Raw genomic sequence first — 23,121 nt, forward strand, 5'->3', positions numbered from 1 at the left:
GTACTAAGACTCCAAAGAGCATCACAGGAACAAGATGCAGGCTATCACTTGAGATCAGGAGCTGATCAAACTGGTGCTCGGAGACTGGGCACGAGCCCAGAAGGCCAGAAAACATAAAAGGCCAGAGGCTTTCACCTTCTCCAATATAGACCAAGCCAGCCAGCTCCCCCACTGCTTCTCCAATCCCCACCTGAGCTGCTGGCAAGCCCCATGGGGCACCTACAAGCCAGTCTCCCATCCCTGGGTCCCTGGGCTGGCACGAGGCCACCCTGCACTGACTCTGCTCCAGGTGGGGGGGAAGCCTGTTGCTCTTGGCAGCTACGTGGGGAGGACAGCCCGGGGCAGGGGCAGGGATGAAACAACTTCCTCCAAGAGGCCCTGGGGGAGTCCTGAGGGCTGGAGCCCACACTGCTCTGGAGTCAGAACTTGGAGTGGTTTTAAATATTTGCCAATGGTTCGTATATGTTACCTCACCACAGACCCAGCTGCCAACATCTCCAAAATGTGGGGGAAGCTGAAGAGCTGAGCCACATGCTACAGGAAGCTCCCTTCCCCACTAACTTGACTGTTTCTAAGGAGGATCCCAGAGATCAGCTGTATTGGAGAACTCGGTTAGCCCTGTGTCCATGCACCAATCATGTGTGAGCATGTAGAACTTAGGCTAGAACCATACAGGAGAGAGATAAAAGGGCTTTCCTGACTCTGAAAGTGGCTAAAGTCTTAATTCAGGATTTTCTCACCTCTGTAAATCTTGAAAGAGGAAGAAACCCTCTTCTCTCTGGATAATTTCCATCTGTGTTCCAGGTGGCATGAGGGTGGAAATCATGAATCCTGGAAAGACCTTTGTCACCCGAATTATTAAGACCCTGCCCTTTTATGATATACTTTTTGTTTGCTTGTTTAAAGATCTGGGTCTTTGTTTTATGTGGCAACCAAGGCTACACGAGGGGTTTTCCTGATAGCTTAGTTGGTAAAGAACCCGCTTGCAAGGCAGGAGACCCCAGTTTGATTCCTGGGTCGGGAAGATCCCCTGGAGAAGGGATAGGCTACCCTCTCCAGTATTCTTGGGCTTCCCTTGTGGCTCAGCTGGTAAAGAATCCGCCTTCAATGTGGGAGGCCTGGTTTTGATCCCTGGGTTGGGAAGAACCCATGGAGAAGGGAAAGGTTACCCACTCCAGTATTCCGGCCTGGAGAATTCCATGGACTGTATAGTCACGGCATTGACTATACTGTGATAGACTGTATAGTCCATGGGGTCACAAAGAGTCGGACATGACTAAGTGACTTTCACTTTCAAGGCTACATGAAGCACAGCAAATAGGATTCGTCTTGTACATTAAGTCCTAGTAACTGCAAGGAGCTGCCTGTTGTGTTGTGCTAACATCTCAAGGCCAAGTCAAGGTCCTGAGGGAAAAACAACGATGGCTTAGCAGTGGCTGCTGTGGGTGAAAAAGGTGGGGGTGATGTCTCTCATGTCACATATGGGACATCTCTGAGTTAAATCATGGGACACCTTTCAGATACTAAACAGGGTTAAGTTCTTAAGGGTCTGGAAAATGGACAATTAACTGGCTCAGAAGATAAGATTTCATTATCAATGGTTTCCCCAAGGAATCAATCATGTAGCTCCCTCCAAGACACATTATTGATTGAAGATGTTTCCTTTTAACTCCCTGGGAAAAGCAGATAGTAGCTGTCTACTCTCTCTCCTCTGTGTTGGGTTCTGAGGGTTTGGTTCCTGGATCCATCCCACCTCCCAGTGGTCTCCTGGCCTAATCTTGGGATCCATTCCCCACTAAGCTGATGGAGTGAGCTGTTAAAGTGGAAACCCTGACTAGGTCTGTTCCCTTCAGTAGCTCCCAGGACAGGTTCACCTTGATCTGGTCCCTGCTTGCCTCTCCACACCCACTTCTCTCTCTTTTTCTTGGCACTTTATGTCACAGCCAAGCTCCTTCTGTGTGAAGTGCTCTGCTCCCCTCACAGCACCCCCACCTTGGGCTTAGCTTAGTTCTTCTCTGGTGACCTTCCTCTGTCTTCCTTTAGATCAGGTTAAAGGGCCCTCAGAACTTACTCTCTGCTCATTTTCACTCCATATTGTGATCACTGATTTGTCTGTCTCCCCTACTAAACCCTGGCTTCCTGGGTGGCTCAGTGGTAAAGAATCTGACTGCAAGGCAGGAGCCATAGGAGACATGGGTTTGATCCCTGGGTCGGGAAGATCCTCTGGAGGAGGGCATGGCAACCCATTCCAATATTCTTGCCTGGAGAATCCTGTGGACAGAGGAACCTTGTGAGCTACAGTCTATGGGGTTGCAAAGAGTTGGACATGACTGAAGTGACTTAGCACGCATGCACACCTACTAAACCCTAGGCTCTAGCAGGCAAGGACTACATCTTATTACCTGCATCCAAACCATCAGGGCAATGGATGGCCCATAGGAAGTGCTTGGTACATGTATATTAAATGAGTGAGTGAATAAAGATTGGGTAGTTTTCCCAAATTCATGAACTTTACAGTGACTCAGCATGGATTATTGCTCATGACCATTGAGCTGACCACCCATTGCCTCACTGTTTCACCTCATCTGCTCATCTGGCCCCATATGCTGCTTCTCCTAGTATCACTAGTTATTTCAAGAAACTGAGTCAGCCAAGTGCCAGTGAGGAACTATGTCAAAATTTAGACATTCAAAGTTGTTGAATTTTAGGTCTAGATGAGACCTTTCAGATTCTCCTGTGTAGCTGAGGTCTGAAAGTCAGAACTAATGCCTTATCCCTCGTCCTGTCCTCCCTCCCTCCTTCTTGGAAAATGGAGCAACTGTATTGGCTTCTGTAAACACTGTATGACCTGCTTTTCATGGTCCAAGTGATGAGTGATACAAAAAGTGAAGAGCATAAGGGACCCACATGCTGGCCCCAATTGTGCAGCTGTATGCAGTTCACGGATGTGAGAGCTGGACGAGAAAAAAGGCTGAGTGCTGAAGAGTTGATGCCTTCAAATTGTGGTGTTGGAGAAGGTTCTTGAGAGTCCCGTGGAAGGCAAGGAGATCAAACCAGTCAATCCTAAAGGAAATCAGTCCTGAATATTCATTGGAAGGACTGATGTTGAAGCTGAAGCTCCAGTACTTTGGCCACATGATGCAAAGAGCTGATTCATTGGAAAAGACCCTGATGCTGGGAAAGATTGAAGGGAGGAGGACAAGAGCATGACAGAGGATGAGATGGTTGGATGGCATCTTTGACTCAATGGACATGAGTTTGAGCAAACTCCGGGAGGCGGTGAAGGACAGGGAGGCCTGGCGTGCTGCAGTCCATGGGGTTGCAAAGAGTCAGACACGACTGAGCGACTGAACAACAACAACAATGCAGTTCTAATTCCAAAATCCCTAAACCTGAAATTTCCTACTTTTTTTCTTTGTTTTTGAAAAAAAAAAAAAAAAAAAATGGGTAGTTGGCTCATTTTGGGGGGCTGTGAGGGGACTCACCTTATGTAGCTGTGTTTTTGTCTCATAGTAGGCGACCACAGGGATGGAGGCCCGGTAGTAGGTCTCAAGGCGCTTGGCGATGGTGGTGGTGTTGTCATCTGCCTGTGGGCTGCTCCGGCTCCTCTGGAGAAGGCGGTTGGTCATGGTGTCTGCTGAGCAGTCCATACAGATCACCAGGTGTGGGTCTCCAATCTGGGGATGGGAGAGGGCGGCACAACATGGTCAGGAATTCTACCCTGCAAGGTTCTGGAAAGGCCTGGGCACGCTAGTTCTTTCCTGTCTTGACCTTCTGCTTTCTCTTGAGGTTCCAGGCCTACAATGTGACACAGCTGGGACAGGATATCACAGCTCCTCACTTCCAGGCCAGCGACTTTCCACAGAACCACCCTCAGCTTTTAGGTCACCTCGTGTTGGAGGGATTGTGTAGAATGCAGCCCGGTGCAGTCATCATCTGTCCTCCACAGCAGGGGGAGGGCTGTGTGTGTGTAATACTTCCTGCTGTCAGCCTTTCCTGATTTACGGAGGCAAGTTAATCACCTCTTCCTTTGTCCACCATTATATCTTATCCCAGCCACCAAGAGCACAGTGCGGCTGCGTCTTGTACCATGTGGAGGTCAGTAGCGCACAATGGTTGAGCATACAAAGGTTGGAGTCAGGCTGCTTAGGGTCGAATCCTGGTGCAATGACTTGTCTCCAAGACGGTCTTCATTGGTTCCTTGCCTCAACATACTTTAAGCTCTTCCCACATTGAGACTGGTGACTATTCTTCTACCTACTTGAATCTGAGCTGGACTGTATATATTTTAACAGAATATAGTGAAAATGATGTCACCTAATTTTGGAAGCAAGATCATAAGAAGTTTTGCAGTTCCTGCCAGGTCAACCACCATCTAAGATTTCCAATGATGCTCACTGATAAGCTGGGAGGAAGCACAAGCTAGCCTCTTCAAGAGGCCATGTGGACAGAGATGCCTGACCAGTCCTTGGCTGATGCAGATATCCCAGCCCCTGCTCCAGACCTGTCTACTTGGTCTTACCCCCCCATCCAACTGCAACAGAATAATGGATCCCATCAACCCCCAGAAACCTATTAGAGAAAATAACAAATTAAGTTACTAACTGTGTCTCTCAACTTCTCTGCACCTCAACTTTCTCATTTGTATGATGAAGATGATCACAGAATTGCTGTAAGAATTAGGTGGCTCAGTGGTAAAGCACCACCTGCCAAGCAGGAGATGCAGCTTTGATCCTGGGTCAGGAAGATCCCCTGCAGAAGGAAATGGCAACCCACTCCAGTATTCTTGCCTGGAGAATTCCATGCACAGAAGAGCCTGGCAGTCCATGGGGTCTCAAAGAGTTTGACATGACTTAGTGACTAAATGGCAGCAGCAATGTAAGTAGATTGCTTAGGATAGAGCAAACTGTAAGTATTAGCTGCTATGCTTATTGGAGTCCCAGGTGGCTCAGTGGTCAAGAATCTGCCTGCCAGTATAGGAGACACAGGAGAAATGACTTGATTCCTCAGTTGGGAAGATCCCCTGGCAGAGGAAATAGCTACCTACTTCAGTATTCTTGCGGACAAAATTCCATGAACAGAGGAGCCTGGCAGGTACAGTCCATGGGGTTTCACCAAAAGAATCAGACACAACTGAGCAACTTAGCATGCACTATGCTTACCCATAGTAAGCATATGGAGCATATGGAGTAAGCATAGTAAGCATATGGAGAAGGCTATGGCACCCCACTCTAGTACTTTTGCCTAGAAAATCCCATGGACGGAGGAGCCTGGTAGGCTGCAGTCCATGGGGTTGCTAGAGTCGGACACGACTGAGTGACTTTCACTTTTCACTTTCACGCATTGGAGAAGGAAATGGCAACCCACTCCAGTGTTCTTGCCTGGAGAATCCCAGGGTCGGGGGAGCCTGGTGGGCTGCCGTCTATGGGGTCGCACAGTCAGACACGACTGAAGCGACTTAGCAGCAGCAGCATGCTTACCCATATGAGCTACAATCTCTGTGTTCAGGGGTTAGGAATGCTCAGCTCCTGGCCCCAAGGCCAAGGAAGAAATGGATAGACAAGAAAGTGAAGCGGTGAGCTCTACCACGCTTCTAAGAGGCTCACTGCACAAGGACAGTAGCTGGAAGCAGCCCACAGGGCCAAAGGGTAGGGCTTGGAGGTGGTTGGGGTGGGGGGCGGTGGTGCAGAGGGAGTGTGCAGAATGACTGAGGCATGGGTATATCCAGTCTTATCCAGTAGGTAATAAATAAATTTGTTCCTGAATGAATGATAGTGATATGATCAATAGCATGACTCTCTCCATCTCCCCATCCTTCTTAAAGTCTTCTTTTGCTTCTGATGCCTCTGGAAGACACCAACCTTGTCTCCACTACCAATCCCAACTCTGGATCAAAAGGATCTGTTGTTCCCTTCTGATCTGGCAATGTAAATGAAGTCTTACTGCTCTACCATGGAAAGCCCTGGGAGGGATGGGAACAAAGTCAGGGTAGGGGAGTACTTCAGGACAACACACACAGTTATAAGTTGTCTGTGTTGTTCCATGATTTATCTTCCCATTCTGAAGGAAGTACTTTAAGGAACAGAGTAGAAAAGTTCTCCAAAATCTAAAAGGGTGAAATAAACCTCTGGGACATGTCATCTAATTTTTCTGACTTTATTAATTGGAAGAAAAAAAAGAGCATTTGAGCAGTATGAAAGCTGGGTGAAAGTTTAGAAGACAATGACCTGTGTCCACCAGCAGAGGGCAAGCTTGAGAGGCAGGCTAGGGTTTAGTTACAGAGTTTGGCTTTTGGAACAGTTTCTGGCTGGGGTTGTGTTTGCAGACTAGGCTATTTTTCTTATTGTGGGGGTTTTCAGGCACTCGTGGGGACACAAAAGACAATTCCTGGACTCATTTAGGTACAAACAGAGATTATGTGTGTCTGAGCAGGATCTGACGATAAATAAGTGCAGGACAGAGAGGTTGATTCCACCCAGAAAGTATGGGTCGTGGAACAGCAGTTCAGGCTTCATCTGGGAGCTTGTTAGAAATGCAGAGGCTCAGGCACCACTCCCAACCTGCTGAGTCTGCATTTTAAGAAGATCCCCAGGTGATTCTTCACAAAATAAGACCTTGAGGTAAGACCTTGCTCCACCAAGCCATTTCCTCCTGCCAAGCCTGGGGTTAGACCTGACCTGTCTCTCCTGGAGTCAGCACTCTCTTCTTAGATAAAAAGCTATCAAGCAATCATTCTTTTTGAAAATGGCCTGTATAGGTTTTAAGTTTTAGAAGTGTTAAGTGAAGTGAAAGTCGCTCAGTTGTGTCTGCCTTTTTGCGACCCCATGAACTATACAGTCCATGGAATTCTTCATGCCAGGATACTGGAGTGGGTAGCCTTTCCCTTCTCCAGGGAATCTTCCTGACCCAGGAATTGAACCAGGGTTTCCTGCATTGCAGGCGTATTCTTTACCAACTGAGCTATCAGGGAAGCCCTAGAAGTTTTAGGTTTACGTGAAAATTGAGCAGATAATACAGAGAGTTACCATATATTTCTCCCTCTCCCTGGTTTCCCCTATTATGTCTTTCAGTTCAGTTCAGTTCAGCTGCTCAGTCGTGTCTGACTCTTTGCGACCCCATGGACTGCAGCATGCCAGGCTTTCCTGTCCATTACCAACTCCTGGAGCCTACTCAAACTCCTCCAGGGGCTCTTTTGGACCCAGGGATAGAACCTGTGTTTTCTACATCTCTTGCAAATGGCAGGAAGGATGTCCTAATGAAACAATACTGAAATGTTAACTGAAGTCCATAGTTGACACTAAGGTTCATTCTTTGTGTTGTGTATTCTATGGGTTTTGACAACTGCATAATGTCATGATCCCACATTATAGTAATGATATGTAATAGTTCCACCCTTCTAAAAATCTGCTGGGCTCTTTCTATTTAATTCCTCCCTCTCTCTCCTCCCTAACCCTGCAACTACTGATGATTTTACTGTTCTATAGAATTGCCTTTCCCAGAATATCACATTGTTGAACTCATACGGTGTACAGCCTTTTCAGGCTGGCTTCTTTCACTTAGCAATGTGCATTTAAGTTTCTTCCATGTCCTTTCACAGTTTTAGAGCTCATTTCTTCCACTGATGCTTTTAATGCCTGAAAGTTTTTGAAAGATTTGAATGAAACACCACTTAATTATTTTTCAGAATGCTTTGGTATATTCCTTTACAAAGTTCCTTGGAGTAGCTTTGCCTCTTTTTCCCTGGACCATGGTTAGCCTCTAATGTCCCACGGGTGGGAGGGCAGAGAACTCAGCCCTTGTCTGGATGAACCACAGAGACTTATGGACAACTCCATGTCCCCAGTGCCCACGCCCCTGCTGGCTCCCTGGAGTTCTGCCCCAGCAGCATGGCGTTCTTCATGGTCTTTGGGTAGTCAGAAGACCCTTATTAGAGCACACATGCCCTTGAAAAGGCATTGAGATGTGTAAGAACATTTCGGCAGCTGACATATTGTGCCGTCCCGCTAACAGGGGAGGAAATGGAGGCCTACACAGGTCAACTTGCCCAAGATCACTGAGGACTAGTTAGTGACAGTTTTGAGTCTGCGTGTAACTCCAAAAGCTTGGTGACTTCACCCTAGTGGAGGGTGCCAGAGACTTCAAAATGGGACTCAAGCCAGATGCCTGGTGGGCTGAATGGAGCCGGGAGAGGAGGTGGGGTGGGAAAAGAAGTGGACAGTGTCAGAGGCCAAACTTGCTCGTGCTGTTTCTGGGGCTCTAATTGGGATCAGCACTCACTCTGACTGAGAGTAGCCCACCAGATGAGGATGTCAGCTGACTTGTGATGATAATTTCAGCAGGTGGCGCATGAAGAGGCATTTACCCTCCCTTCTCTGCCAGGGAATGGCAACCTACTCCAGTATTCCTTCCTGGAGAATCCCTTGGACAGAGGGGCCTGACGAGCTGTAGTCCATGGGTTTGCAAAGAGTTGGACATGACTGAGCAACTAACACTTTAATTTTCAGGGCTTCCCTGGTGACTCAGATGGTAAAGAATCCACCTGCAATGTGGGAGACCTGGGGTTTGATCCCTGGGTCAGGAAGATACCCTGGAGAAGGGAATGGCAACCCATTCCAGTTTTCTTGCCTGGGAAATCCCATGGACAGAGGAGCCTGGCAGGCTACAGTCCATGGGGTCTCTAAGGCTTGGACACGACTAAGCGACTAAGCACACATCAACAGAATCACTGACTCTGTAGATGAATAGTGTTATGAGACAGTTAAGAGCAGTCAGGCAGAGGGATATACTATCATTATCCACACATCCAGGAAACTCATCTTTGTAGTCAGGCTAAGGGCAGAATCTCAGCTAAGAACCTCCTGGGAGGGAAAGGAAAGAGCTAACCCATACATTTACTTCTGTTAATATGTGTTTAGTTCGGCTGATGTAGAGTAAATGTTGAATTAACATAAGAAAGCATTTCGTTCTCACTACAGGGAGTCAGGCTGAGTACACACTCTCCTTAAGATGATAATAATCTATAAAGTGGGGATAATAATATCTCTTGAACATAATTGTAAAGATTAATATAATGATATAGGAAAAGCATATAGTTCAGTTCCTGGCACATTTTAAGTGCTCAAAAAATAACAGCTATTATTTAGATAGTTATGTATTCTGTATGACTTTAACTGTATGAGAATAGGTAGAACCAAGGCAGGAAGAACAGACAACAGGTTATTTCTGGGTGGTTAGTTAGTCTTTGTTTTACATTTTCCTGGATTGTCTCATATCTATATAATTTCTATTTCTATAGTCAGAAAAAATACATATAATTTTGGAAAAAAATGGTAACAATTTATTGAACACCATATGCAGGCATATACATATGTAAGGCACATTTCAAGGATTTCATCCAATCTTCCCAGCAAGCACTGAAGCTATTTTCCTGTTTTTAATTGAACTATAGTTGACATACAATATTATGTTAAATTTCAGGTGTACTGCATGGTGATTTAATGTTCATATACATTATGAAGTGATCACCACAGTGGTTACCATCTGTCCTCATACAAAGTTATTACAATATTACTGACCATATTCTCTATGCTGAATATTACATTCATGTGACTTATTTATTATATAGCTGGAGGTTTATATAATCTTTACCTATTGCTTATTTTGGGAGAAGGCAATGGCACCCCACTCCAGTACTGTTGCCCGGAAAATCCCATGGAGGGAGGAGCCTAGTGGGCTGCAGTCCATGGGGTCACTAAGAGTCGGACACGACTGAGTGACTTCACTTTCACCTTCCACTTTCATGCATTGGAGAAGGAAATGGCAACCCACTCCAGTGTTCTTGCCTGGAGAATCCCATGGACAGAGAAGCCTGGTAGGCTGCATGGGGTCGCACAGAGTCGGACACGACTAAAGCGACTTGGCAGGCAGCAGCATTGCTTATTTTGCCCATTCCCCCCACTCCTTACCTTCTGGAAACCTCCCATTGATTCTCTGTATCTATGAGTTTATTTTTGTTTCATTTTGTTTGTTTGTTTGTTTTGATTTCACACATAAGTGATATCCTACAGTATTTGTCTTTCTCTGTCTGACTTATTTAGAATAATAATCCTCTAGATGTATGTATGTTGTTGCAAATGGCAAGATATATTTTTTTTGGTAATGGTTGGAGGTATTTATTTTCTTTTTTAAAAAACAATTTTAGTTATGTATCTATTTTTGGCTGATCTGGGTTTTTATGGTTGCGTGGGCTTTTCTCTGGTTGTGGTTGAGTGGAGGCTCCTCTCTAGTTCGGGGCACGGGCTTCTCATTGCAGTGGTTTCTTCTGTTGCAGACTGTGAGCTCTAGAGCTCATGGGCGTCAGTAGTTGCAGCGCTGGGCTCTAGAACACAGGCTCGGTAGCCATGGTGCAGGGGCTTCGTTGCTTTGTGGCGGTGGATCTTCCCAGACCGCAGATCAAACCTGCGTCTCCTGCACTGGCAGGCAGATTCTTTACTACTGAGCCAGCAGGGAAGCCCAGCTATTTTCAATCTGTATTTTATAGAGGAGGAAATTGAACTATGTATAGTTAAATGACTTGTCATGGACATATGAAGCCAGGCTCTGAATACAGGTCTGCGAACACAAAGTCACTATAACCAGGAGTTCACAAATGTGGTGAGAGATGGGGATGGTGGTTAGAAACCCCAACTCCTCATATTACCTCTCTTTCTCTTTCACACACATGCACGCACACACACACATACCCACACAGACAACCTTCCCTTATGCTTTGCTGGATACTAAAGGCACAGATATTTAACTCATTGGGGGTAAAACCAGGCTTGGGAACAGAAGATAGGGTGGTAATAGAGGAATCACATGCAGACTTAGCCCTAAGCTACGGACATGAGTGAGCATTTGGCCTTTAGCAGTGTCATATAGCCAAGCAGATCCTCGAAGGACCTGCCTCTCAGAGCAATAACCTACAGGGATGCAAAAGCATCAGCCTGACTAACTAAACTGGACTTTTTTCAGCAACAGATGGTCCCAAGCATCAGGCACATCAGTCTCTGGGATATAGAGGGGCTGCTGAGATGTTTGTGGGTTGGGAAACCATCCACAGGCCTGAATGGGCTTCAAACAGAGTTGCAGGCCTGACCGGTACACACGGAACACTCACTGTGCTCCCAACCAGGCTGATTACTCTGAATCTCTGGGGTGAAATTGTTCATCTGTGTTTGTCTTTGCCAAATTTCAAATGAGTTGCTTGCCGGTAATTTGGAGGGTGCTGTACAAATGATGGGGTCCCTTCAGGGCATAAGTGAATCAACAGCAGCTCATTCTGTGTCCGTAGCATCTTTGTTCGTCTGGTCAGGTTTAAAGCAGGTGTTTGTTTTGGAGGGCGGCATGTGTTCTCTTCACATGAGCTGATTTGATATTAGAATCTTCTAAATTCCTGTACCCAGGGACAAATCAAGATCATGCTTAATCTTGGTGAATTCGTGCCGGCAGAATGTGGAAGACTGTCTTCATTGACATCTCACTTGAAGGTTGTCGGCCAGGGCACTTGCATATTTTAGCAATGGCTACATGAATTTTAGCATTGATTGAAACTACCCACTTATCACGTTGGTGACTTTCTCACTCCTAAGTTCTAGTTAGGAGTGTCGGTGTCTCTCCTCTGACACTTTCTAAAACCTGTCTGAATGGGGCCCACAGTGGGGAAGGAAGTTTTGCTTTACATCAGGAAGACTGTATGGATGATTTGAGTTCTTACTTACCAGTTAGAAAAGTTAGGAGAATAAAGTAAGAAAAGAAAGGAGAATAAAGAACATAATTTTGTTGTTTGCACACAGTAGTTGACAAAAAAGATGCTTATTTTTACCCTACATCTTATTTATCACACTTGGCCATTTGGGGGTTTCAGAAGAAAAGTCTACTACCACTGAGAGCAATTAAAAAGAAGACATTGAAAAGGATGTTTTCCCCAGCACTTCCAAGCAAGTTCATGACCTGTCCTGACCCTCCTAAAGACCCTGTTAGGACTTTTGGACCTTAAGTTCACAGGCAAGGTCAAGGGTGAAATATCCTGGTGGGGTGCAGCCATCTTGAAGCCTGAACCTCAGTCAACATTGCTGATGGGTGGCCTTTAGCACTCATCCCCCCTCCCCACTTTTAAGGTTTTGCTCCCTTGTGTTTTAATGTTTACAAAACGGCCAATCCCCACTCAGCAGGGAGCCCCTCATGGGCCCAATCACACCTTCCTCTTTTCTGGATTTCTCCTCACCCCTTGGATTTACACAGGCCCTAATTCTGAAGTGGTGCAGGAAAGATGTCTTTATTCCTGTTAGTCAGAGAGTATTCCCAGGAGACTTGTTCACAGCCTAGATGCTGGCTGCTGCTGCTGCCGCTAAGTTGCTTCAGTCATGTCTGACTCTGTGCAACCCCATAGACAGCAGCCCATCAGGCTCCCCTGCCCCTGGGACTCTCCAGGCAAGAACACTGGAGTGCGTTGCCATTTCCTTCTCCAATGCATGAAAGTGAAAAAATAAAATGAAGTCGCTCAGTCATGTCCGACTCCTAGCGACCCCATGGACTGCAGCCTACCAGACCCCTCTGTCCATGAGATTTTCCAGGCAAGAGTACTGGAGTGGGGTGCCATTGCCTTCTCTGAGATGCTGGCTAGATCAGAACAAACAAAAAATGTAAGACAGTCCACAGAAGACTTAATATTGTTCAGATGTTAAGATCTCAATACTGCCAAAGTGATCTACAGGTTTAACACAATCTCTATCAAAGTTCCAAAGGCTCGTTTTTTTTTTTTTTTTTTTTTTTTTTAACAGAAATAGAGATAATTTTGCCCTAAAATTCTTGTGGAATCTCAAGGGACCCTGAATAGCCAAAGCAATCTTGAAAATAACAAAGTTGGAGGGCTCACATTTCTTGATTTAAAACCTTATTACGAAGCCACAGTAGTCAAAATAGTGTGGTACTGGCATAAAGTCAGTAATTTAGATCAATGGAATATAACAGAGAGGTCAGAAATAAACTCTCGCATATATGGTCAAATGATTGTTGACAAGGGTACCAAGACCATTCAGTGGCGAAAAAAGTCTTTTCAAACAACAGTGTTGGGACAATTGTTTATCTACATTCAAAGAATGGAGTCAGGACCCTTATGTTATACCATATACAAAACTTAGGTCAAAATGGATTAAAGTGCTAAATGTAAGAGTGAAAACTACAAAATTCTTAGAAGAAAAAATAGGGGGAAATCTTCACGACACTGGATTTGGCAATAATTTCTTGGACATGGCACCAAAAGCACAGGAGACAAAAGCAAAAATAAGATAAATTGGTTTATATAAAAATTATAAACTTCTGTGCATTAAAGGACACAATCAACAGAGTGAAAAGGCAACCATCAGCTCAACAACAAAACCCAAACAACCCAGTTAAAATATAGGAAAAAGACTTAAATAGACATTCTTCAAAGAAGACATATTAATATAAATGGCCAATGAGCACATGAAAAGAGGCTCAGCTTCATTAATCATTAGGAAAATGCAAACCAAAATTACAACAACACCCATTAGGATGGTAACTGTGAAAAAAACAGACAATATGTGTTGGTGAGGATGTGGAGAAACCGAAACTCTTGTACACTGTTTGTGGGAATGCAAAATGGTGTAGCCTCTATGGCTGACAGTATGTACGTGTATGTATTGATTCCTCAAAAAATTAAAAATAGAATTAGCATATGATCCAGCAATTTCACTTCCGTGTATATACCCCAAAGAGTTGAAAGCAGAGTCTTGAAGAGCTATTTGTATACCCACGTTCATAGCAGCATTAATTACCACAGCTCCAAAGCGGAAGTAACCCAAGTTGTCATCAATGAATGCATGGATAAACAAAATATTACTCATCCTGAACAAGGAAGGAAATTTTAACATATGCTATAACAGGAATGAAACTTGAGGACATTATGCTAAGTGAAAAATAAGCCAGTGACAGAAGGACAAATGTGTGGGATTCCATGTATGTGAGGTACATGGAGTAGTAGCCATTTCATAAAGACAGAGAGTGAACAGTGGTTTCCAGGGACTGAGAGGACAGGGAAGTGGGGAGTTACTATTCAAAGAGTGTAGAGCTTCAGTTTTGCAAGATGGTAAAAGTTCTAGAGATTGGTTGCACAACAGTACAAATACACTTCACATGTCTGAAGTAGACACTTAACATTGGTTAAGACGGTAAATTTGATGTTCTATAAATATGCAGAACATGGTAAAATATTACTGTGATTTAAAAAACACTAGAAGAATCCTCCCAATTCCATTTTGTAAAAAAAATAAAAGTAAAGTTAGTCACTCAGCTGTGTCCAACTTTTTGCAATCCCATGGACTGTAGCCCCCTAGGCTCCTCTGCCCATGAAATTTTCCAGGCAAGAATACTGGAGTGGGTTGCCATGACCTTCTCCAGGGGATCTTCCTGACACAGGGATTGAACCTGGGTCTCCTGCATTGCAGGCAGATTCTTTACCATCTGAGCCACCAAAAAAACCTGAAATGATCCTCCTAACATAATTTTGTAAAAAAGTGGTTAATTATATCAAAGTCTGAGCTCTTAAAGTAGTTTGTTTGGTGGGAAAAAGCTCATTGGAATTCTGGTGTGTGAATTCTAATGAACTACCTGGAACTGCCACAGGCCCAGGCTTTGCACACAAATCTGTTTCTCCCTGCTCACTCCTATCTTGACTAAGTCTCCTGAGCTGAGAGGAAGAAAGTCAGCCCCGGGGTCAGGGCCACACTTGCCAACTAGGACAGGAAAGTTTTTCTCTGATTCTGATTGCAAGTAAGAAATGCAAGGGAGGGTTAGTAATTGTCCTGTAAGTATTTAGATGCCATCTAAGGAAATTAAAACAGAGGCTCAAAAGGAGGTTACAGTAACCCCTAGGAGACACAAAGTACAATTCCTCTCAATCAACGCTGAAGTTAGAGGTAGATGGAGATGGGCCCCCAAACCTTAGTCCTCCCAGTAGTTGCTACTTACCAATGAGTAGACTAGCTGTTTGACTGTGAGCAAGTCACTTAACCTCTCTGGGCTTAATTCATCGCCTTTACCATGAAGAAATACCCCATTCTCTATCTAAAAGGTAATTAAAATGTATCAAAGGAAATTATATAATAAAATATTTTTAAAACTAATCTAAAGAGATCTCTATATAAATATTAATTCTTGTAGGCTCTGGAGTCTTTAACAAACGGGGACAGTTGTTTCCCTCTTGTTTGCACAAGAGGGACAAATTAGAGATAATGTATGTAGAGTGTGTAGCACAGGACTCAGCCCAGAGTAGGTTCTATAAATGATAGGAGAAATATTTTTTACTTACTGCTATTCTCCTGTGAGTGGCCTCCCAGTGAAGGGGGTGGGCCTTGGGCATATATCTGATTTTGCCTGTCCAGGATCTGTTCTCCCTTCCTTCTTCTTAGAGCATCCTATTTGTCTTCAGGTAATTCCCTTCCCTTTCTCAGTCTGTGTGGTTCAGGTGTGGTACCCATTTTCCCTCCTTTACTCTCATCTTTGCCCTGGTCCTCCAGGCTGAACCAGGATATCCCTGGATAATCAATCCACAGTGATTAGTTCAGTGACAGGCCCAGGACCTGATAATCCAGGATAATTATACAAAACCCTGGGTTCTTTTTTTTTTGCTAGACCCACTGGAGAATAGAAACATGTTTGTGATATCACTTAGATGATAGAATATGATTCTAACAGGAAGAAAATGAGGCCAATGCAAAGAAAGAAAATCCAAGAAATGGACAAAGTCAGATGACTGACAAATTTGAACACATGAATCCACTAAAGTGTGAACTACCTTTGGAGGTTTTAGTTACTTGAACAATAAATCCACCACAGCATCCCCACCCTCCACGCACCCTCCACCCCCGCTTTTTTGCTGAATTTCTTCCATTTATAATAGAAAGTTTTATGAATAGAATTGACAAACTTTGCCTTTATTCCCTCAGCTTCCACAATATCCCCTATTTGTCTTCTGGGATGATCCCCATAGCAACACTCACCCTACGTCCAAACTCTTCTCCTTGCTTGACTTCCCGAGGATAACCGTCAATCAGGAAGCCCTTGGTGTTGCTGAGGTTGGCCACCATGGCCTCCTTCAGGAGCTCCAGAATGATGCCCTGGAGCAGAGGGAGAGGGGTAAGGACCCAGACTCTTCCACAGAGCAGCACTGGAGTTACCAAAGTTCTCCCAACCATCCCATCATGGCAAGGGGGAGAGATGGACTAGTTAGATTAACAGTGGATAGCAATATCCTGTATTTCATCAACTATAAATCTCAGCCCCCCACCACCCAGTTTTAATGTCTATGGAACTGGTAGGTATTTTACAATCAGTACTGGGTCAAAGTCTGTTGATGTTTTTTCTTACTGGTAAATTTTAATGTTTAAAGTTTTGGGGGGTTGCCTAAAAATAATGGTATCTTAAATTAGGTGAAATATGGTACTGTATTTCAAGCAGTAGCACTCCTTGAATTAGGCCCAATGGACGTTTAAAACTAGACAAAACATGGTATAAAATTCAATGTTGATTTTTTTCCCCCAGTAAATATTTTGTAAAATTTGACATGACACGCACTGACTTCAGTAGACATGAAGCAGCATTTTCTAGCAATATCACTTTGTTAAAAATTTTGATTTAACTTGTGCTTATAGAAAACAAGGAAGCTACCAGCTGCCCAAATCGGGGGAACCCACTGTGTTCTCTGAGTCCCTGGTTACCTCTGACTTTCAGCAGGGGCTGGGGAATGCAACTTTCACACAGAGCAGTCAGAATCTACCCCTAGATAATAATGAGTTAAATCTTCATGCAGTTTATATTTTAGTGAAAATAGATACTAGATGAGCAAGTAAATATATAAAAATAATCAGAGAAAACTACTAGGAACAAAATTAAAGCAGATCAGAAGAAGCAGATTGTTAGAGGTGCTGTTTTTAGATGGGATATGCAGGCCTCTTTGATAGACTGTGATATTTAAGTAGAGATCTGGATGAAGTAAAGGAGCAAGCTATATGCATATATGAAAGAATTTCACTCAGGCTGAGGAAATCGACAATGCAAGGGCCCAGAGGCAGGAGCAGTCTGGCCTGTGGGAGGAAGAATGGGGGTGTGGGTTGGGTGAGAGGAAATGTGAGAGTCATGGAAAAGAGCACTGGAGAGCAAGCTGGAGTCCAGAGCCATGGGAAAGTCTCTGGATTTCCTTCAAAATGTGGTGAGGAGCTGCTGGAAGGTTCTGGGAAGGGGGATAAATGTTTTTAAGAAATCACTCTGGCTGCTGTGAAAAGAGTAAACTGTAGGGGAAAAAGAGTGGGCAGAAGGAGGCCTGTTAAGAGGCAACTACAGGACTTCCTTGGTGGTAGAATGGATAGGAATCCGCCGGCCAATGCAGGTAACATAGGTTTGATCCCTGGTCCAGGAAGATTCCACTTGCTTTGGAGCAACTAAGCCTGTGCGCCATAATTATTGAAGCCTGTGCGCTCTAGGGCCTTTGAGCCACCGCTACTGAGGCCACATGCGGCAACTATTGAAGCTCGCATGCCTAGAGGCTGTGCTCCACAACAAGAGAAGCCACTGCGATGAGGAACCCAAGCACTGCAACAAAGAGCAGCCCCTACTCGCTGAAGCTAGAGAAAGTCCTCAAAAAGCAATGAAGACCCGGTGTAGCCAATATAAATAAACAGATTAATAAATACATCTCCAAAACTTAAGAAAAAAAGAAAAAGAAAGAAAAGAGACCACTGCAGTGGTCTGTTTCCTTTTTGAGAACCATTCTGGCTTCCAGGTGGGAAAGAGACTGTAGCTGGTTAAAGAGGAAGCGAGACGCTCTCTTAGCTAATACGGGCTGCACTGCCCATGCCCTGACTACAGAGCTTACTGTGAGTTAGTCTGGAAGGGATGAATGTTTTATGAAACCCATGGCATCCAGCCTCTCAGATATGGATAGTGACTTGAAAACAAAAAAAAGATAAATAAAAGGGATATTCTTCAGCTACCCAAGAAAGATAACAAATTTCATGTTAATGCCATTATACCTCTCAGAATGAGACCAAGACATTATTTTCTGTTTTTTCAGAAGGTTCTAAAGTCCTTTGGACTGCAAAGAGATCAAATCAGTCAATCCTAAAGGAAATCAATCCTGAATATTCATTGGAAGGACTGATGCTGAAGTTGAAGCTACAATACTTTGGCCACCTTATTGGAAGAGGCAATTAGTTGGAAAAGACCTTGATGCTGGGAAAGATTGAGGGCAGGAGGAGAAGCAGGCAACAGAGGATGAGATGGTTGGATGGCATCATCAACTCAATGGACTTGAGCTTGAGCAAGCTCCAGAAGATGGTGAAGGACAGGGAAGCCTGGCATGCCGCAGTCCACAGGGTAGAAAAGAGTTGGACACGGCTTAGCAACTGAACAGCATCAAGTAATTCTAGATCTAGGTTCTGCTGCACCAAGATCATTTCTGCTTTGAAGCTTTTAACTCTAAAGCAGGGACCAATTTTAGGAAAAAGTATGAAATAGGTTACATTCAAGGGACTGGCAGATCAACAAGACAGATGGAACCAGGGCCTGGGCAACTTGGTCCGGCAGATGGGCCTCTGCTGTGGACCTCCTGCTTGCTTCTGGATTGTTAAAAGAAACAAAATACAGCATTATCCTTTTTGAGTTTCTTTGTTTCTGAAGCTAGATTAATGGCAACACTTCCAGATCTCTCCTGAAGGCAGCTGTTGCTTACTGAGGGCACCAGCTCGCCACGTTCCATGATGTCTCTGATCAACTTGCTTCTTCCAGATTCTGATGACAGCTCATTCTGCAGGAGCTCATCAGTCGAGAGATGTGTAAATCCATATTTTTCCGCCAGCTTTCCACACTGTGTGCCTTTGCCAGAGCCTGGGCCACCTAGAAAAGAAGTCATGGATCAGACATCCATCCCGAACCAGAATATTAGCACTGATGTAATACAGAAGTAGAGCATTCCCATCCGTGCCAGAGTCCCTTATGCTGGCCTTTTATAGCCACACCCACTTCTCTCTACACACACAACCCCTCCATCCTTAACCTCTGGCAACCACTAAATCTGTATATAATTTTGTCATTTGGAGAGAATTGTATCAGTGGAACCATAGGCATCAAGATATAGTTTTCCGATGTGCTTTTGCTCTTCCCGTCCTCAGCCTGGATGGCTTCCAGTTTCTACTCTATCAAGATTCTCTTCATCCCATGGGTCTGGATCCAGTGTTTCCCCCTTCCAGCAGGAATCAGCCTGTCCACCTCACCTCTCCTGGGGTGAGTGATGTAACCCCCACTTGGGTGCCCTTGGCCCCTCTTACCCTTGGTCTAGATCTTCCACTAGACCTTCTGCCCCACAGCATCTACACAGTACCTGGCCATGGTAGGTGCTTCTTAATGCTTGGAGGATTTCCTGGTTAAAAGGAAATATGTAATGCCGAAATATCAAACATTATTGAGGTTTTAGTGTGGTAGTCAGCGCTTACAACTTGTTCTGTAATTTTCCTGTCTGGGCTCTCTTCAAATACAAAACTCCTTTCTCGGAACAACTGGCAACAAACCTCTTGAGGGGTGATACTTGTGGCCCTTCATCTGTGGAAGGGCCTCTCACTCCCTCTCTTTTGCCTTGGCAGCGAATCCAGGAAACGTCCATGCTTTGACTTCTGCTCATTTGTAGAGCTGCTCTTGACCAAATGGGAAGGGTTTGGAGCGCTCGCTGTATTGTCATGGTGGCCAAGATGTACTAGGAAAACAGCAATTACAGAGGCTCGAAAAAATAACGCAGACCACTTAGCAGGAGAGGCTGATTGCCAGCTGATGCTACGTTTGCTCCCAGCACCATGACTCCTGTCTCCTGATACAACAGAGATGGAGAGTGGGAACAAGGGAGGGCCACTCTTCGCAGAAGTGCTTCCAGATAAGGAGGGAGGGAAACAAAGGGCCAGGCTCTGGCAGCAGCCACGGGGGCTTCTGTGGCTGGATTTACCTAGAGACTCTTTCTTGAGGATGGCTGGAAGCCAGTCATGTGGAAAAAGATATTTTCAGCCTTGGCTTACAGGGCAAAAATGCTGCATTTCAATTATTTTTTTCTTTCAGCAACCTCCTAATTTGACTATTATAATTTTTGTTCCTCTCAAATGTTATTTAATAAATCTTGACACAAAGGCAATTAAAACATCTTCAGCTCAAATTAACTACAGCTGTGTGTGAAACAGCAGCCGCTGCTCCAGTTAGAAACCTTTCGTGGGAGCAACAGCTGCAAATTCTTAACATTCTTTGGGCAAATGGGGCAGGCACAGTGGAATTTTAAGTAATCTCCACAATGGTTTGATTTTTCCCGTGGCTCCAAACCAGGGAACAAAGTGATTTTTATTACTGCCGTGAAGGCACCAAAACTGCTGGGAGATGTAGGAATTTTCATAGGCTGTCACTGACATTTCTTTGAGGCCTTCACTTATGACACTGAGATAAAAAACAGTGGAGCCTTGATATCCCTCCAGGATAATTTGTTACATGAGGAAAACTCTTCTTAAGTGATTTTCACATATCTGAGCAAGTGGGCTGCATTCTCTCTTGATGAGATGACTGACGGGAGATGGGCAGCTGTCACATTATTGTCATCCCACTGATTTTTCCTGTATCATTATTCAGGCTTAATCCCTGAACAAACGGATGCACAATACTGCATGGTGTGATTCACAAAGGCAGCCTGGGGTAGGAGGTTCCATATTAAAAGTGTCTTTCAACACTTTTAAAAAAAGAAAAGGTGAAACATTTTTATTCTCAACCACCAATGTAATTCAAAGGAGACAGTATTCCACAGGTTCTAATGTCATCAGCAATGTTCTTTAGGCCTTCAAAATCATGGCAGATGGTGATTGCAGGCATGAAATTAAAAGACGCTTACACATACACATTCCCATCTCACCCCAGCCTCAGGGTTTTTAAACCTCTTCAGCACCAATGACCTTCATTACTAACCCAATTTTAGCTCCTCTTTGATGTGGCTGAACCTAGAAGTGCATCATTACTTGGGTCTGTCCTCCCACCCTGCTCACATCTTGCTCTCCCTGTCTCTTTTCCCTTGACCTCTGATTGTTTCCCTGGTGGCTCAGATGGTAAAGAATCTGCCTGTAATGTAGGAGACAAGGTTCAATCCCTGAATCAGGAAGATCCTCTGGGGAAGTGAATGGCAACCCACTCTAGTATTCTTGCCTGGAGAATTTCATAGAAAGAGGAGCCTGGCAGGCTACAATCCATGGGGACATGACTGAGCGACTAATACTTTGACTTCTCAACTTGTCTTCTGTTCTCACTGTGACCTCAGCTAGTTGGTCTGTTCCCTTGGGGCTCTGTTTCCTGACCAGCTGGGTTCCAGAGCCATTCTCGTAACTCTGAATCTTTTACACCCTTTGAATTCCACTGTGACTGTGATGAGAACCACCAGCCTGCTCTCTGCCCAACCTACCATTTACTTGACTTGCATCTACTCTGGGTTGCTAAGGGTTCCCCAAGAAAGTCAGAGCCAACTGGGTTTATATCTAACTTCATAAAAGCTCTTAATACTTCTTGACAGATATATTCCTCTTTTGCTGATACCAAATCTGATGTCCACAGATAGATTCTAATATATCTCCCCATTGTCCTCATATCCTCAAACATATTTTCATTCTTCTCACTTTTAATAGGCATTTCAGTCCTTCTATTATTCACTATTAAGGTGAAGATTATCTTCTTTCCTCAACATTTTCACAATGTGTATCTTTATCCTATTGTTCTCCATCTCTCCTTTCTCTCATTTGGAAGATATTATACAACTATTTGGGCTTCCTAGGTGCTGCCAGTGGTAAAGAACTGACCTGCCAATTCAGGAGACATTAAGAGATGTGGGTTTGATTCCTGGGTTGGGAAGATCCCCTGGAGGAGGGCATGGCAACCACTCCAGTATTCCTGCCTGGACAATCCCATAGACAGAGGAAACTGGCAGGCTATAGTCCATTGGGTAGCAAAGAGTTGGACACGACTGGAATGACTTAGCATACACACAAACAACTAGTTAGCTCTAAGAAAAGTTATGACCAACCTAGATAGCATATTCAAAAGCAGAGACATCACTTTGCCAACAAAGGTCTGTCTAGTCGAGGCTATGGTTTTTCCTGTGGTTATATATGGGTGTGAGAGTTGGACTGTGAAGAAGGCTGAGTGTGGAAGAATTGATGCTTTTGAACTGTGGTGTTGGAGAAGACTCTTGAGAGTCCCTTGGACTGCAAGGAGATCCAACCAGTCCATCCTTAAGGAGATCAGCCCTGGGTGTTCTTTGGAAGGACTGATGCTAAAGCTGAAACTCCAGAACTTTGGCCACCTCACGCGAAGAGTTGACTCATTGGAAAAGACTCTGATGCTGGGAGGGATTGGGGGCAGGAGGAGAAGGTGACTACCGAGGATGAGATGGCTGAATGGCATCACTGACTCGATGGACATTAGTTTGGGTGAACTCCAGGAGTTGGTGATGGACAGGGAGGCCTGGCGTGCTGCAATTCACGGGGTCCCAAAGAGTCGGACATGACTGAGTGACTGAACTGAACTGAACTGAAGGCTAACTTTTCTGCTTTGGCTCTCGTAGCACTTCAGCGTTTTCTGTCATAGTGTTTTCATAGGATATAGTATCTATCTATTTATAGTTTACTTAAAGTCTGTCTTCCATATTAGACTCTATAGGACATGGGTATACTTTGCTTACCACAGTGCCCCAGCATAGTGCTTGAAACACAAATGTCTACCGTATTAATGTCATCTACTTGTTTTTCTTTGTAAATTTTATTTTCTGTGTTTATTTACATGGCTGCACTGGGTCTTAGTGGTGGCACTCGGACTCTCAGTTGCATCATGTGGGATCCAGGTCCCCAACCAGGGATTGAACCCAGGCCCCTGCATTGGGAGTGCAGAGTCACAACCATTGGACTACCAGGGATGTCTCAGGTGTCTACTTTTTAATAATGGCTGAAATAGTAAATAACTTAATGATGAATGGATCCTCTCCTCCTGCCTGCTGCAAAGACT

General features: G+C 44.5%; 1 protein-coding gene across 1 annotated transcript in view; it reads right to left on the reverse strand.

Moving 5' to 3' along the window:
• LOC129655240 (adenylate kinase isoenzyme 5) overlaps positions 1–19,419 on the reverse strand; it is a 34,773-nt gene extending 15,354 nt beyond the window's left edge. The window contains exons 1-3 of the mRNA XM_055585432.1: positions 18,788–19,419; positions 16,062–16,178; positions 3,486–3,677 (exon numbers count right to left, since the gene is read on the reverse strand). Coding sequence (XP_055441407.1) covers positions 3,486–3,677; positions 16,062–16,178; positions 18,788–18,967 — 489 coding nt within the window. The 5' untranslated portion in view covers positions 18,968–19,419. The remainder of the gene's footprint in view (positions 1–3,485; positions 3,678–16,061; positions 16,179–18,787) is intronic.
• Positions 19,420–23,121: the final 3,702 nt, after the last annotated feature.

The sequence above is a fragment of the Bubalus kerabau genome, chromosome 6 (genome assembly GCF_029407905.1).
Source record: "Bubalus kerabau isolate K-KA32 ecotype Philippines breed swamp buffalo chromosome 6, PCC_UOA_SB_1v2, whole genome shotgun sequence".
Classification (NCBI taxonomy): Eukaryota; Metazoa; Chordata; class Mammalia; order Artiodactyla; family Bovidae; genus Bubalus; species Bubalus kerabau.